Here is a 16425-nt window from a genome sequence, read left to right as displayed (position 1 = left end):
GTCGTCTGGAATTATTTTAGTTACTCAGATGTCCACGTGTCATGGATGTGGCCAAGTTTCCTGCAGCCCCGTAAAGTTTGTTTATAGCCACCAGGCCTGGCGCCCAGAGGTGTGTGCTGTGTGTAGCTCCAATTTACCCCTCAATGTCTGCTAAGAGCCCAGTAGGTCGTGGAAGTGTTGGTCAAGCTTCTAGACCATGTTGACCTCCTGCAGTCCAGAATATTTTCTGGTTCGGAACCGGTCAGGTCCCGAGGATGTCCAACTAGAGAGGTTCCACCTGCGCTAAGTTAATATAAATCAGCCTATGATTCAGGACGGAAGAGCTGAAATATTATGTGTAGGGGGGGAGGGTGTTGTACCGAGCTGTGTGTTGGTACCGAGTGGTAGACCTCTAACAAGGGTCCATCCTGGTACCCTCTGTAGAGTGTCTATCTGAGCCCAGCCTCTGTCAGTTTCCCCTCTGTCTCATTCTCTGCTCGGTAGGAGAGCGGTGTCTCCAGGCCTTCCCCTCCTGGAGACAGTGTCCTCAACAGCTCCCCGCTCTGAGCTGTCCCTGGATCTGCCAGCCCCCCCCTTCTAACCTTCTTCCTTCAGGTCTGGGCTGCAACTCAGTTGCCTCTGATGCTGCAGCTTCTCTTAAGGGTGCGTCTAGACTACAGGGTTTTGTTGACAAAAGTGGACTTTTGTCGACAAAACTAAACCTGCGTCTACACTACCGCTGAGTTCTCTCGACATAACGTTGCCAGAACTCGGCAGTTTTGTCAACGCTGGTAAACCTCATTTTACGCGGCATAACGGCTTTTGTTGATAGAGTTCTGTCGACAGAAGACGTTATTGCATCTAAACTGTCCTTTGCGTCTACACTGCCATGTCGACAAAGCGGCTTGCTTTGTCGACAGAACTGGATGTAGCCTAGACGCTCTTGGTCGACAGAAGCTTTGTCGACAGTATCTGTCGACAAAACTTCTGTCGACAAAAGCCTGTAGTCTAGACGTACCCTTATAGTCCTCCCCATCTCCTGATTGGTGGGTTACTTCAGGACCTCTCTAGCTTCCTGGAGGACCTCTCTATGGCCCATTACACTATTTCACTAGGCGGGTGGGGAAGCGCTGGGATGGGTTCCCTGAGGAGGGGGTGGAATCTCCATCCCTAGAGGTGTTTAAGTCTCGGCTTGACCAAGCCCTGGCCGGGTTGATTTAGTTGGGATTGGTCCTGCCTTGGGCAGGGGGCAGGACTTGATGACCTTCTGAGGTCTCTTCCAGCTCTATGGTTCTATGACCTAGCACCTCAATGGGCCGAGTATTTCTGTAATATCAGCCCTCTTCTTGCCAACTTGTGTGAGCAGGGCCTGCCTCTCTCACTCAGCTTCACTCTGCTTTCTGTTAGGAAGGTCTTGGCCACTGCTGTCTAGGCCTCCAGCCTCACACCCAGCCTGGGCTTATGTTTCAGGCTCTCGTCTCACTACAATGGAGTCCCTGTCCTGACTACCTCTGCATCCGGCGCCGCAGGAGGTCACGGCAGGACTCGGTGGAATTGCTGATGTAAGGGGTAAGGATCTGGGGAGCTCCTGGACTCACCGTTCCCATCCCCTTTGTGGCCTGTGGCTTTTGTGTGAGCTCTTCCCACCCCGTGAGAACCGTCTTCCAGCTTCCTTGCTGAGCTTTCAGGGACAGGACAGTTTCTGCTGTCGTCAGGGACTTTTCTGGCCTCTTCTCACACGCTGGTGAGAAACAAGTGCAGGAGGGGGCCTAATTCATATTTCCAGCAGGCTGGAAGTCATAGAATCCTAGAACACTTGAAAGAGAAGGGATCTCGAGAGGCCACCCAGTTCCGTCCCCACCTCCCGCGGCAGGATGATGCACCGTCTAGATCATCCATGATGTCTATGGTGGTCCATGCAAACATGAGCCTCACAAGAAACGCTCAGTCATGTCCTTGTTGCCAGGTGGCAGGGTGTGGGTCACATGGGCTCAGACCCAGACCGCTGAGTCATAGAATAATAGGGGCATAGAATCCATGGGCTGGAGGAGACCTCAGGAGTCATCAAGACCAGCCCCCTGCCCAAGGCAGGACCAAACCAACTCAATCATCCCAGCCAGGGCTTGGTCAAGCCGGGACTTCAACACCTCTAGGGATGGAGATTCCACCCCCTCCCTCGGGAACCCAGCCCAGCGCTTCCCCACCCGCCTAGGGAAATCGTTTTTCCTAATACCCACCCTAGACCTTCCCCACTGCAACATGAGCCCATTGCTCCTCGTTCTGCCATCTGCCCCCACTGAGAACATCCTCTCGCCAGCCTCCTTGGAAACCCCCTTCAGGAAGTTGCAGGCTGCTCTCAAATCCCCCCTTGAGCTTCACTTCTGCAGACTGAACAAGCCCAAATCCCTCAGCTTCTCCTAGTAGCTCATGTGCTCCACCTCCCGAATCATTTTGGTCGCCCTCCGCTGTACTCTTTCCAATGTGTCTACATTCTTTCTGTAACAGGGAGCCCAGAATTGGACGCAATACTCCAGATGTGGCTTCCCCAGTGCTGAATAAAGGGGAACAATCACTTCCCTAGATTTGCTGGCAATGCTCCTCCTAATGCCCCCCAATATGCCATTCGCCTTCTTGGCTACAAGGGCGCCCTGTTGACTCATCTCCAGCTTCCCATCCAGTGTAATCCCCAGGTCTTCTTCTGCAGAATGGCTACTTAGCCCGTCGCTCCCCAGCCTGTCACAATGCTTGGGATTTTTCTGTCCCAAGGGCAGGATTCTGCCCTTGTCCTTGTTGAACCTCCTCAGATTTCTTTTCGCCCAGTCCTCCAATTTGTCTAGGAGTCGTCAATAGCTGAGTGCTGATGTGTGCGCATTCTCCGAGGTTCAAGAGTGAGATTAAAAGTATATATGAGAGGTGACAGCTCCTTTCTAGTTGAAAAGTGGGAGAAATTATTCTGTTAGCTGATCATAAAGTGCATGGAGACTTGTATAATACATTGGACCAATTAATGACTTTCAAAAATGCACATAATCTGATTTTTTTAGGACAGCGATTAGATAAGGCCACTCGACCCAATCAAAAGTTTTCTCTGTATCTAGACACACATCTGATTTCAGAGTTTTCGGGATCAAGGGATGGATTTTTCTGATATCGAGCAGTCAATCTCCCTTTAATGACTCCATCTTAATCTGTGTACAGTCAATGAGCTTGGGAAGTGAGGGTTAGCTTGGTGGTTTGAGCATTGGCCTGCTAAATCCAGGGTTAGAATCATAGAATCATAGGACTGGAAGGGACCTCGAGAGGTCATCGAGTCCAGCCCCCTGCCCTCAAGGCAGGACCAAGCTCCATCTACACCATCCCTGACAGATGTCTATCTAACCTGTTCTTAAATATCTCCAGAGAGAGAGAGATTCCACCACCTCCCTTGGCAATTTATTCCAATATTTGACCACCCTGACAGGCAGGAATTTTTTCCTAATGTCCAATCTAAACCTCCCCTGCTGCACTTTAAGCCCATTACTCCTTGTCCTGTCCTCAGAAACCAAGAGGAACAAATTTTCTCCTTCCTCCTTGTGACACCCTTTTAGATATTTGAAAACTGCTATCATGTCCCCCCTTAATCTTCTTTTTTCCAAACTAAACAAGCCCAGTTCATGAAGCCTGGCTTCATAGGTCATGTTCTCTAAACCTTTAATCATTCTTGTCGCTCTTCTCTGTACCCTTTCCAATTTCTATTCGAGGGAAGGGTTTTGGATCAGACTACCGTGTCTACACGTGGCAAGTTAAATTGGGCGACTGGCATTTTAAAATGGTGACTGGCTGCAAATATGTTAATGAAGTACGGGATAGTTAAATCCTGCGCTTCATTAGCAACTTTAGTATGCTTCATTTGCCTCCCTAGTTTGGACTAGGGGGCAAGTGTAGATTTACCCTAACAGAATAACTCAGCTACCCCCCCTAAGCTCCTCCTTCTGAAGTGAACATGAAAACTGTATGTAGTCCCCTTACTAGATGTGCCTCTGTTTATTCTCTGGGAAGATCTTGTGTCCTGCAATCTAGCCCCAAAGACTACAATTCCCATGAGCCCTTGAGGAAACCAGGAAGGAAGTGTTTCTTTGTTTGGGGTCTGGGTCTCTCCATGTGTGTGGAGGGTGGCTCAGCAGTCTGTGGACTCTTCCCTTTGTTTTTGGGAAAAAAAGGAGCCAGGCTGCTATGAAGGAGTTGTATACGGTCCAGGAGCTGTTAGGTTGCAGCTACAGACTTGGATTGAGAGCCTTTGGGACTGGAATCTAGCAGGCTGCTTCCGATTACCCTTCGGCTGTACCTGTGGCTAGAAGCTACTCTGCACCCAGCACACAGAAGGAGACTAGAATCCAGCTGCAAAAATCTTCAAGCGCACCCATGTAAGCACGTGTATAGTACTGTGAGTCCTGAGGAGGGCACACTCTGGAGTGGGATAAATGGTGCCAGTGCAAATGCCAGATAGATAAATTTCCTATTATTTCTGGGTACTTTGTTAATGTTATTCCCTGTTAATCTGTTAAAGCCTGTTTAAGTTGTTAAGTAAAGGTTGGTCATTCTACTGTAATCTGTTAGATGTACGTTATTTAAGATATGTAATTGCTGTTCTGAAGTTAGACCCAGATTATTGCTGGAATAAGTTTATTCCTGGAGGTTCCCAAGGCACACCAGTAAGTGTGTACAGGGCCAGACAGGTGGAGGCACTGCCACTGTATATTCTTGATGAGCAAGGGACTGCAGCAAGGGGATGGATAGGGTTTTCCCCAACTAAACATCATCTGGGGTGCTCAGGATCTCCTTTTATGTTAAGACCATCAGGCATCCAGGCACACCTGTGAGTGTGACCTGCTCCCAAGTAATCCGAGGAGGAAAAAGGGGGTTACATGTCATTTCTCTTTGCAGCTCAGCTGTGCGGTCTTACGCATGTGCACACAGAAACTCCCACATTCTAGGACACGGGAATCAGAGCATGGTGTGAAAAGGGTGATTTTTATTTACAAAAAAAGACACACACTGTGTGTGGCATTGCTTGGTTGCAAGGTTTTACAGAGCAACTTAAAAAAACAAGGATTAGAAATACAGGGAATTGCTTCCCTGGAATTCAGTTTGGAAAGCTACAGTGTAAGGGGGAAGATACATGTGCTCAGCACAGAAAAGTCCAACCAATCCCAAAATAAAGAAAACAACCTAATCACATCTGACTAAACATTCCCTGTTCTACTCACATCACTGTAGTTTCCAGACTTAGTCCTTCCCTATGCAGAGATATCACTGGATTCTCCCTGACTGGCTCCCTGGCTCCTCACAAGTCCTTCCAGGGGCTCTGCTCAGGCCACATGGCAGGAACAGGAAGGTCACTGCTTCTAATTCAAAAGTCCATACTCTGTTTCCATTGGTTCCCCTGGCCTCGGGTCAAATCACTTCCTGCTTCCCTAGCATTCCTAAAGACTCTCTAGGACCCACTCTCTATCATTTTAACCCTTACAGCTGTGACCATTAAGATTAGGTCTAACGAGTTAACACCAGAGAGAAGACTTTAGCTAACTGAATAGTTGAAATGTTCAGTAAATCCAGGCTTCAGGACATAGTTCAGGGAGGGGGTATACATCTCCTAAACAATTTCCAGAACCAGCTAACCAAAGAATGATACACTCTTAGCTCCGCCACTGATCCTCAGGTTCAGATATGGTAGCAGCCAGACCAGAGTTTACTCCATGCTGACGGATTTCACCTCAAGAGCTAATTCAGGCGGGTGGGGGGCAGTTTCCCCAAAATCGTGAAGGTGCAAACTGTATCAGTGGGTCAAGCATCAAAAAGTGCCACCAATTCCCATACAGAGAAAAACTGAGATGATGTCTGTGTGGGGACAGAGACTGGAAAGAAGTATCCTTAATAGATAGCAGGTTTCAAATAAATGGAAGGAAGGTTTTCTTCACTCAGTGAACAGCCAACTTGTGGAACTCGTTGCCACAGGATGTTGTGAAGACCAGGACTTTAACAGGGTTAAAAAAAGAGCTAGATAGATTCCTGGAGGTTGGGTCCATCAATAGCTACTAGCCAGGATGGGTAGGAACGGTGTCCCTAGCCTCTGTTTCTCTGGAGGTGGGTGAGAGGGGAGGGATCGCATGAGGATTTCCTGTTGTATTCCCTCCTTTGAGGGTACTTAGCATTGGCCACTGTGGGCAGACAGGACATGGGGCTAGAAGTACGTTTGGTCTGACCCAGTCTGGCCACTCTTACGTTCTCATGAGTAATATAAGCACCTGCGTGATTGGAGAATGATGAAGAGACCAGAATGGAGGTTCAGCACAGGTACCTCTCACTCTGTACCTCAGGGATTTTGATTTTATCCATGACACCCTTCCCCCAGGATTTTTCCTTGCCAGGGTGGATCCACAGGACTCCAGTCCAAGCTGACGGCCCTGGCCCATCTGGCTCCATGTCTGGTCACTCGGTTCCATCTGGGAGAGTAATTATTGTGCATGAGGTGCGTCCTTCTGGCTGAGCCGTGGCTGGAGCAGAGTTGAGGGTCCCTGGCTGCATCTGTGCTAGGTGATACGGCCCTTTCTGGCCCGCTAGAGGGGAAAAACAAGCAAGAGTGGGCTCATCTGGGGACTGTGCAACCTGAGGCTTGCCCCAGCTTTCCACAGCAACAGTGTTTTTGTGGTGGGGGTTGGCAATGGGGATCATAAATCAGGGTGGCTTCTAACAAGAACAACCCCTATATCCCTCCAAGCCCCACCATGGAGCCCCCGGGATCCCAGGCTAAGCAGGGCCAGGCTGGCGGATACTTGGCTGGGAGAGGGGGACTCAGCAGGGGGCGCTCTCCCCTGCCTCTTACTGCTGACCCAAGTAGGTCTCTAGGGGGCGCTGTGCTCCTGGGAGCATCACTCACCTGGCCTCTTCCACAGGAGCAATCCCAGGGCTCCGACTCCCAGGACAGCGAGGATGCAGCCAGCCACGATCCATGGGACACCAGCCAGGCCTGGAGGCTGGGAATCTGGAAATGTCCCAAAACAGACTGAGCTGTGGGTCCCGCAAAACCCTTTTGCCTTCCGCCTCCCTCGGACCTGTCCCCCCTGCACTACCAGACTGACAACTCTACGCCTGTGCCTCCATCCCCCAGTTGAAGTCTCAGCCACTCAACCCCTGCTGCTAGACGTCCCCTTCTTTGTCTCCCCCTCCCTGTTTGTAGCCCCCCAGATCCCACCTTTCATTTCCCCTCCTCTGTGTTCTCCCCACAACCCCTTCTATGCATCACCCTTCCTATGTGTGAACTGCCCCCAAAAACCCTCCTTCTCACCTCCGACTGTGAGACTCTGCCTGCCCCGTCCCTTTAAGCCTCTCCAAAATGGTCTCTATCTGCCTCTCCCCAGTACTCCTCTTTATCTGCCTGTCCTCTGATGCCCCCCAAAACCATTTCCCTGAGATGCCCCTGTGAGGAAGTGGAGAGTTTTGGAGGTTCAAAGGGGGGAGTTATATGCAGGAGGGGGCGCTCAGTGCCCAGCAGTTAATGGTTGAATGTGACAAAGGAGGGGGGAGTCTTGTTTCAGAGAACAGCCCAGAGTTGGAGCCATGGTGTCTGGGACCCTGGTGACCCCGACCCTGATTGGAGGATACAGCCAGTTCTGGACAGATGACAGACAATGGGCTGCAGAGAGGGACCCTGGGAACCAACCCAGCTGACCCCAGCGAGTGGAGAACATTGGGCGGAAGAGAAGAGGGGCCCAGGTGACCCTCTTATCTGGGGAGAAGACAATGGACAGGGGGCAGGCTGTTGCTGGGGGTATTGGAGGCTCTGCTCAGAGCCTGGGGGTGGTTGTTTTTGGGGACTGAGGGCAGAGCACGCAGGGCTCAGCTGGCTGCAGGGGAAAGCTGACGTGGGGCTGAGGACCCAGGGATACTGGCCTGAGAGACCCGTTGCTGTGTTCAAAGCTGAAAAAACCCTTCTGTTTTGTGTTGGCTGATAGTTTCTTTGGTCTAGAGAACAAGGTGGCACTAGACCTCCTGGGGGTGGAGGCCCCAGGTGTCGAGAGAGAGTAGACCCCCAAGGGGCTCACGGTGGAGGCAGGCGGCTGAAGGCCCTGAGGGGCACCGACCTGGAGGTGGAGGGGCAGACCCCCAGGTGAGAGGGGGCCCCCCAAGAGAGGGTCGCCGCACTGGAGTGGACTCCCTGAGAAAGGGCTGTCTCACTGCCACTGGAGGGGAGGGGTCCCCGAGAAGGGTCTGCCACACTGGAGGGGGGGGGTCTGCCCAGGAGCCGAGGGGCCAAGTGTGGGCACGACCTGTGAGCCATGACAGCCCCATTCCCACCCTCTCCCCACTGTTCCCCCTCCCCCACTCCCCAGAACTCACAATTTTTTTAATCGTTTCCGTTTACGTGCGGAATATTTGTATGTGCAATAACAGACACAGAAAACCTACATGCGGGCGCTCTGCTAGTCAGCTGGACAGCATTTGAATTTCTCCTGAGCACTACTTATGGGGAACATTGGTACTCACCCCAAGAGACCCTCAGGGTGGTGTTGCCCAGGCTGCTGTGTCTCACCACGCACACGTGCTCTGGGGGACCAGTCCCCTCCTTCCCCAGCTCGATGGACACCTGGATCTGAAAGGTGGTGTCCCCATTGGGCCGGATGCCTCTGGTCAGCTGCTCCCCCTGGGCCACCTGGCCCCCCCGCTCCCAGGTCACCTCGATGTCACGGGGATAGAATCCCGTCACATGGCAGACGAGGCGGCCTGGCCGGGCCTGGGTCCCTGGGACAAGGGCCACACGGGCTGTGGGCTGGGCTGGGGGGGAGAGAAAGAATCATTAGTCACAGGGACTGGGAGAGCAGGGGCTGCAGGTTGGGACTGAGGGGCACCAGCAGAGCCCTCACCTGTCTTCTCAGTGATGAAAGCCTCAGTGATCTTCATCACGAACCTGCAGTGCTGCTCCGTGTGGACTTTCAACTCACCAAACGTCTTCGCTTCACGGTTCCAGAGCTCTGCCACATGCGAGGCGGCCGGGTGCACCGTGAACCAACGGTTCTGTTCGGCATCGTACCACACCACGTCCTCCCCATTGAGGGAGTATCGGGTGACGGCTCGGACGGCATCCGTGTCATCGTCCAGCTCACAGGTCTTCAGGACCTGCATGTAGTAGGGCTCTGCGGGCAGAGGGGCCTAGTGAGCAACGGAGCAGCTGAGTATGAAGCTACCACAACGGGGCAGAGACAGGCCAAAGTTCTTCCATGTAGTTTCCATGAGTCCTGGCTTCCAGCTCTGTCCCTCAGTCTAACCAGGAAGCATCAGGCAACTCATTAGGGGGGCCAGGAGACGCGAGCCCTTTCTATTTAAAGGCCCCACCCTCTTTCGCACTAGGCCACGCCCCTTCCAGGGCAGCCCACCGCCCCTTGGAAAATTTTTGAAGTGGCCTCCTATGATGTAGTGCTGGTGGCTGTGCTGGGCAGTGGGTTCTGGGTGACCTCCACTGGCGGCTGTTTGTAGCACGGCCCAGCAGGACAGCAGATGAGTCACTAGGCAAGGGGCTCCCAACCTGTCTGACCAGTTGCCTCCCAGGGAGTCAGACAAAGGGAGGGGGGCGGAGACTAACCCCTGGCTGGGGGGCAGGGCTGGAGGAGATTTTTTTAGTTTCTGGCTGGTAGCATGGAGGAAGCAGCCTAAGCAAGGGGTTGGGATTGAGGGGCCCAGTCTCCCCCATCTCAAGGGGGACTGAGGCATCCTAGGCCAGCCCTGTAACCAGATGACATCCGTGCTGTGCTGTAACCTGGAGAAGCAATAAACTCCCTCTATTCTACTGGCTGGTGGAGTCTGTCTGTGCCATTACAGGGGTGTAGGAATCGGGGGAACCCCGACACGCCGTGACACCCCCTTTCAAAAATTATTGCCCACCCCGATGTAAATTCTTCCCTGGCAATGAGCTGTAAGGTGGAAAGGGCCAGAGGTGGAGCTATGTAAACACAGTTTTCTCCTGTTTGCTTAGATTTGCTAGATACTCAGCAGATAGAGCCATGTTTTGCTCATTGTAATCAATTCCATTTGGGACCCAACACCAGCTACGATTGTATAACATGCAGGGGCAACTAAAATACAGTTGCTGATGTTTGTAATTATTGTGGGACTGTGAACGCGGAACTGTGTTGACTCTGTTACACAGGAAAGGGCTTCGTTAGCAGAAAGACCCTTGCTTATCTGGGTTCCAACTTTCAGACCTCTTGTCCTTGTCCAGACAGACCTTTGCTGTCCAAAACCACATCTGGAAGACCAAACAGCGAGGATGTACGCACCGCAATGAGACTTTTGTCAGGAAAACATGCCTAGTTTTGATGACCAACAAAACCCGCTTCTACTCCTATGAGAGGCTTTTTTTTCTTTCCCCCTCCCTTTATTGTCGGCAAAGAGCCAATGTAAACTTTGCTGTTGGCTTTGTTGACAAAATTGACTTCCGCCAGTATTCCAGGCTACGTCTACACTACGAGTTTTCTTGGCAAAACATATGCTAATGAGGGATGCATTAGTCACGATCTCATTTGCATATTTTCTGCCCATCCGTTTTTGCACTGGGGTTTTTGCAGAAAAACAAGCCGTGTGGACATTTTCTTTTGGCGCAAAAACCCCTTTTTCCGCAAGATTGGTAAGCCTCCTTTTTTGGGGCATAGGGATCTTGCGGGAAAAGGGGATTTTGCACAGAAAGAAAACATCCACACGGCTTGTTTTTCTGCAAGAACCCCAGTGCAAAAACGGAAGGGCAGAAAATATGCAAATGAGATCATGACTCATGCAAATGAGGCCCTCATTAGCAGGGCTTGACAAATCGCTGTTTCTACTCGCCCGTGGTGAGTAGATTTCAGCCGGTCTCTCCATTCGCCCCGTTCACCGGCGCTGTGCCGCGGTTTGTCGAGCCCTGCTCATTAGACTAGTTTTTGCCGAGAAAACGGGTAGTGTAGACTTAGCCAAAGTATATTACAATTAGCTGGCATCTCTTGTTTAGTTTGGCTCCTTTACGTACTTGGATCTGTCTTCACTTGCCTTTGCTAGGGGAAACCATTATTCCCCTCCTTTTATTAAAAGTTTCTTTTCAGGACTCAAACTCTGTTGCCTCTCAGAGGTACGCAAGGGTGGGATGTGAATTTCCCATATTACTGGGTGGGGGCTGGAGCCAGTTTTGTGTTGGATGGGTGGGAGGACCCCTTAGATACCCGGCTGTGGTCGCTGCTTACTCCTTGTGACAGAAGGGTTACATCCCTCTGCTGTCCCCATCCCCTTCTGAAGCCAAGCTTAATTGCTGGGCTCAGGGACTCACCTGCCCTTGGGGAGCTGGCGTTCATCTTCTGCACCAGGCCCTCATACTCGGTTTCCACCCAGGAGTTCCAGGCCATGTACCTCGCTGAGCTCTCACTCCAGAACTGACGGGCCGTGCGGTAGCCATTACGAGACACCAACTTGCCGATGTCACTGTCATAGACTGCAAGCAACAGGTCGTTCACGATCATTGCATTCAGCCGCTTGGGCAGGCCATGGTCTGCATAAGGGGAGATGACCTGGAAGCAAGAGAGACGGCGAACTCCTGCAGGAAGGAGAGAGACAGCAATGAGAACAGGACCGAGGCATCTGGGACAAAAACCTTCTCCCTCAGCTCTGGAGGAGAGAAACGTGGATGGGGGATTCGACTCAGGGAGGGCAGGGGTCACTTACCAGCTAAGGAAACAGAGCAGAGAGACAGGAACCAGAAGGAGACCCAGGTGGGTTTCTCCCAAGAAGCCATCACTCTGCAGGGGACAGAGAAACAGCTCTACTAGGTGAGGTTGGGCACCAAGACCCAGTAAGCTGCAGAGTCCCTGGTCACCATTCTCTGCGTAGAGCTCTCTGCTGCTCTGACAGGAAACACAGGAGGGGAAACCCAGACACACGCTGAGCAAATAGGAAGCAACACAACCCAACCCTGCTTACCCCGCCTTGCTGTCTACTTTACGAGAAGCCTGGTTCCTCACTCATACAATTAACTCTTTCCAACTCCAGCGGCCGTCTCCAAATTGCAACGTGTGTTTATTTTCTGTGGAGGTTTCTGTGAGTGCCACAGGATAGTCGGCAACCGCACCAACCCGCAGCTGTGAGCATCGGCCGGGACAAGGGGTGGGTGAATGTAAATGGCTGGAAAAAGTCTTGGCAAGTGCTCTTAAGGCCACTGGAGCTTTTCCAGCTGCTCAGGGCATCTGTCCCAGCAGCTCCTGAGAGGACCAGCAGGCCGGTGTCACAAGGGACAGCTCTTAGTTCAATGGGAAATGGCCCGGCCCGCACTCAATCAGCATGGGACACCACCAGTCCAATGTTCCCATTGGGCTCGCACCACTCCCCTCCCAATCCTGGACCTTCAGTGCAGATGGGACCACAGAGCAAGAAACACCCCTAGGGAATGTAGATGAAGCCTGCTGAGTTGTTATTCTTGATAACTAGGGGTATGTCTACACTAGCCCCCTAGTTCGAACTAGGGGGCTAGTGTAGACATACCCTAGAAGATTTACCTGGTGTTGTCCAGCATTGCCCAGGACTGGGATTAGTCTCCCCCCGCCCCCGTGGTCAATCCTGTGTAGAACTGTCCCTTCTATCACACCCCTCCCTTGTCCTCTACAGTAAACCAATCCCATTCCAGGCACATCCCATTGTCCTGGCACAACCTGTGAGGAAGTGGGGAGTTTTGGAAAGACAATGGACTGGGGAGAGGCTGTGGCTGGGGATATTGGAGGCTCTTCTGGGAGACTGGGGGACTGTTTGGGGCAGAAGGCAGAGCAGGCAGGACTCAGCCGGCAGCAGGGGAGACTGACGTGTGGGGACAGGGCCAAGGCCGATTGGCCTGTGAGATCCATTGCGGTGTTTAAAGCTCAATAGACCCTCCTGTTTGGTGTTGGCTGAGTGTCGCTCTGGGCTGGAGAATAGGGCTGCACTATTCCTTCTGGGCTCACGGTGGAGGCAGGTGGCTGAAGGCCCAGAGAGGCACCATCTCGGAGGTGGAGACCCCGCAGGTGAGAATGGGCCCCCCAAGAGAGGGTCGCTGCACAGGAGTGGACTCCCTGAGAAAGGGCTGTCTTACTGGAGAGGGGGATCCTACCCAGGAACCAAGGGGCCAAGTTTGAGCACGAACTGTGAGCCGTGACACAACCTAACCTTGATCTTGCTTCAGGTTACCGTAAGAGGAAGCTGCATCCCAAACGTCATGGCTCGGGTGCTTACTGTTTAGGAGAAGTTCTTCAACAAACAGACTCACAGACAAACGGGCGGACACACAGGCAGAGAGACAGACACACAACCTCTCTAAAATGTATAGTAACTAATGATAATACCATAGGGAGGGGGTGCTAATAACCAATCCCTTATTTTTTGAAATATCACCATGGCTGCCTTCACTCCTTACAAGAGAATTTCCTCCCCTGTTTATAAAAACCTGGGATATTTCATGTTAAAACCAAAACTGTTTTATATTATATATTGTGAAGGTGACTTGGGGGTGGGGTCATGCCACAGCAGAGCAACCGGAGGAGCAAAACTCGAACTCCTAGGCTATGTCTAGACTGCAGGCTTCTTTCGAAAGAGCAATCCGCTTTTTCGAAAGAGAGCACCCAGCGAGTCTGGATGCTCTCTTTCGAGGAAGCCCTATTTACATTGAAGAACGCCTTCTTTCGAAAGAGGAACTTTCGAAAGAAGGCGTTCTTCCTCGTGAAACGAGGTTTACCGCCATCGAAAGAAAAGCCGCGTTCTTTCGAAATAATTTCGAAAGAACGCGGCTTGAGTCGGGACGCAGGGGAAGTTTTTTCGGGAAAAGGCTACTTTTCCCGAAAAACCCTGAGTCTGGACACAGCCCTAGGTAAGGGAGTTTCCCCCGCCCCCCATGTCTTCACCTTCTACAACTAGAATGTCGAACCACATTACTGGGAGCTGTAAATGGACATGCGTGCAGATGCTCAGCTAAATAAAAAAATTTCACAGCCTCACAGCAGCTGCCTACCCTTCCAAGCTGCCACCCAAAGTGCGAAACCCCTTAGGCCTTAGTGCACACAACTTTCATGCTCTGTGACCAAGGCAGCTTTCAACATGCCAACAAGAAGTTTTTTTCAGTTTTTGCTCATTCTGGACACACATGATAAGAACTGCCGGATTCTCAAATATCTTTCAACCAAGTAAAAGCAGTCATCTCTAGTTTCATTTTTGCTACAAAGGAAGCGAGCTTGTTAATCTCTGAAAGGTTGAACAGTCATCTTTTTTTTTTTTGCAGCATTGGATTGTAGGGGTAAACTGAAGCAGCCCATGGCATCTTGCTGAGAACTCTCATTCAAATCCCAAATTTGAGACAGGCCTGGGAACACGGCACAAGCAGTTAACTGGACCTTAGTCACCCTGGCAACCACATTCCAGGAGGGCCTTATCAGAGTGGCCGGTACCAGACAAACGGCGCGGGAGTTATTTTCACTGTCTGCTTTATTCCTAGAAAATAAGCTTGGATCCCAAGGGCCATGCCAACCCAAGGCAATATCACCCCTGCAGTAGATGCATTATATTTCCGGCCAACAACATGCCTTTGTTTATGTTGGCTTATTTAGTTTGTTAGGAACAACAACCTGTATTATTAAGATGTGTAATTGGCAATGGGCGGAGATTCTCTGTAACCTTTGTAGTTTATTGACTTATGTACTCATTACGTTTTTGCTGCTAGACCTATCAAATTACTTCCCTCCGTCCATTTGTTGCCTATATAATTCACTGTATGTTTTGATTTAACTAGTGCTTACCAGGTTAACCCTTGGGTGGTACTCCACCAGCGCTGGTGTACAATAAATCCTCTGCTTGTTTTCACCTGCACCCTGAGTGTCCAGAATTATTCCCTACAGGATCAAGTTCCGATGTGTGAATCCCAATTTTAGGAAAAGGAATTTGCCGCCCTGAAACTATTCCCAAGTTCACCTTCCCGCTCTTTCCTCTCAATGCTCAAACTGCAGGAGGAGTTGGGGTTTGGGCGTTGGGGTTTTATGCACAAAAGTCTGATCCCCGCTGGAATGGGACATAAAAGAGAGGAGTTGTGTTCGGCTAGCAGGGCCCCCACATGTTCCCTAATTGTGAGTTTCATTGGGTGAAGTGAGTGGAAGTTCATTAGGCATCATGATGACCAATAACGATGTAGGCAGCTTCTGAACCAACTCTCAGAGCTAGCTGGGGAGGGAGAAAGATTCTAGGACCAGGTTGGGTTTAAACGCACACCCCTGCTCTGCCTCAGTGTCCAGCAGACAGAGCTGTGCTGCCCAAGCAATCAAATTTGGCTAGTGTGGGTTAATGTCTACCTGACTGTCTGGGGTCTCACCATGCTGAGGTCCAAAGGTAAGAGCCAAAGCAGCGGTGCTTGGGTTCTGAGCTGTGTGGTGTAATGGTTAGGAGCAATGCAGCATCCCTTGCTTCCAGGACAACATGGCCTATTGGCCATAGTCAATCCCCTGGCCCTCCAGCACAGGACAGTATGGCCAAGTGGCCAGAGTCAATCCAGAGGCCCCTGAATTCAGGGCAGGGTGGCCTAGCTGCTGGAGTCAATGGGGCAGCCCTCCGCTATGGGGCAGAGGGGCATCGTCTCCAGTTCATGAGTGTCGGCCACCAGGAGGTGGGGGGGCTCCCATCAGAGAGGGGCCCAACTCCACTAACTCCTGAGCATGGTCCCTATGAGTGCTCTAGTGGTTTCCCTCTGAGCCAGCTGGGAATCCCAGTGAAACTGACCTCCCAAGGCTAGGAGATGCCAATTGCTCACTGTCCCTAGGTCACATCCTGCCACGCTGCCTTTAGATGTTGTCCAGGAGGCATTGAAGTTCTGGGCCCCTCTTCATAGCTAATTCCCTGGAGTTCTGACAGCCACGGATCTCAGGACCAGACCTCGGGATCCCTGGCTCTCACAAGGCCTAAGATGCTTCCTCAGCTAGAGCCAACGGTCCTTCCCATCCAGCAGTTAGCCCAGACTGAGCTCGGTTTCTCCCCTTTATACCCGCACATCCCCTGGAGCATACTCAGTGCCATCTGACGGGAGGGACTTACTCCAGCAGTGTGGGGTTAAGCCCTTCCGGGCCAGAGGGAGTGGAGCTCACAGAGATGCTCCTCTGAAGTCTGGTTCCTCACTGACCAAACACAAACCGGCCTTACTGACCTGTCCTGGGAGTCCCCCAAGCACTTGAAGCTAAAACACACCCTTTGGGGTCCAATATACGAAAGAGTGAGTCACGGCAGAGAGACAGATTACAAGTGAGTACGAGAAACCGGCATAGAGACCAAAGCTGGTTTCTTAGGAAACAAAACTAAACCCACAATCGAATTTGAATGTAAAGGAACGAAGCCGGTGTTAAGGCCTGCTGTGTCTCATGATGAGGGACGGTTCTCCCAGGCACTGACAGTGCCAGC

General features: G+C 51.5%; 1 protein-coding gene across 1 annotated transcript; it reads right to left on the bottom strand.

Annotated features, from left to right (window-relative positions):
* Window positions 1-4970: 4970 nt before the first annotated feature.
* Window positions 4971-11903, bottom strand: LOC149520998 (DLA class II histocompatibility antigen, DR-1 beta chain-like). Its single transcript, XM_089774292.1, has 6 exons — window positions 11698-11903; window positions 11306-11569; window positions 8880-9149; window positions 8503-8790; window positions 6896-7000; window positions 4971-6575 (listed from the first exon to the last, which is right to left on the bottom strand). The coding sequence occupies exons 1-6, from the start codon at window positions 11765-11767 to the stop codon at window positions 6448-6450; spliced, it is 1125 nt and encodes a 374-aa protein (XP_089630418.1). The 5' UTR covers window positions 11768-11903; the 3' UTR covers window positions 4971-6447.
* Window positions 11904-16425: the final 4522 nt, after the last annotated feature.

This window comes from Pelodiscus sinensis, chromosome 30 (genome assembly GCF_052426305.1).
Source record: "Pelodiscus sinensis isolate ZL-2025 chromosome 30, ASM5242630v1, whole genome shotgun sequence".
NCBI classification, from domain to species: Eukaryota; Metazoa; Chordata; order Testudines; family Trionychidae; genus Pelodiscus; species Pelodiscus sinensis.
Note: the sequence above shows the minus strand (reverse complement) of the source record. Positions and strands in the feature narration are given on the sequence as shown.

Bases quoted from the DNA above. Each gene is read 5' to 3' on its own strand.
- LOC149520998 (XM_089774292.1), bottom strand. From the start codon at position 11,767: ATGGCTTCTTGGGAGAAACCCACCTGGGTCTCCTTCTGGTTCCTGTCT. The intron at 9,150-11,305 runs GTGAGTCCCTGA...CTCTGCCCGCAG, and splicing joins CGCCAGCTCCCCAAGGGCAG to AGCCCTACTACATGCAGGTC. The intron at 7,001-8,502 runs GTGAGTACCAAT...GGACATTTCCAG, and splicing joins CACCCTGAGGGTCTCTTGGG to ATTCCCAGCCTCCAGGCCTG.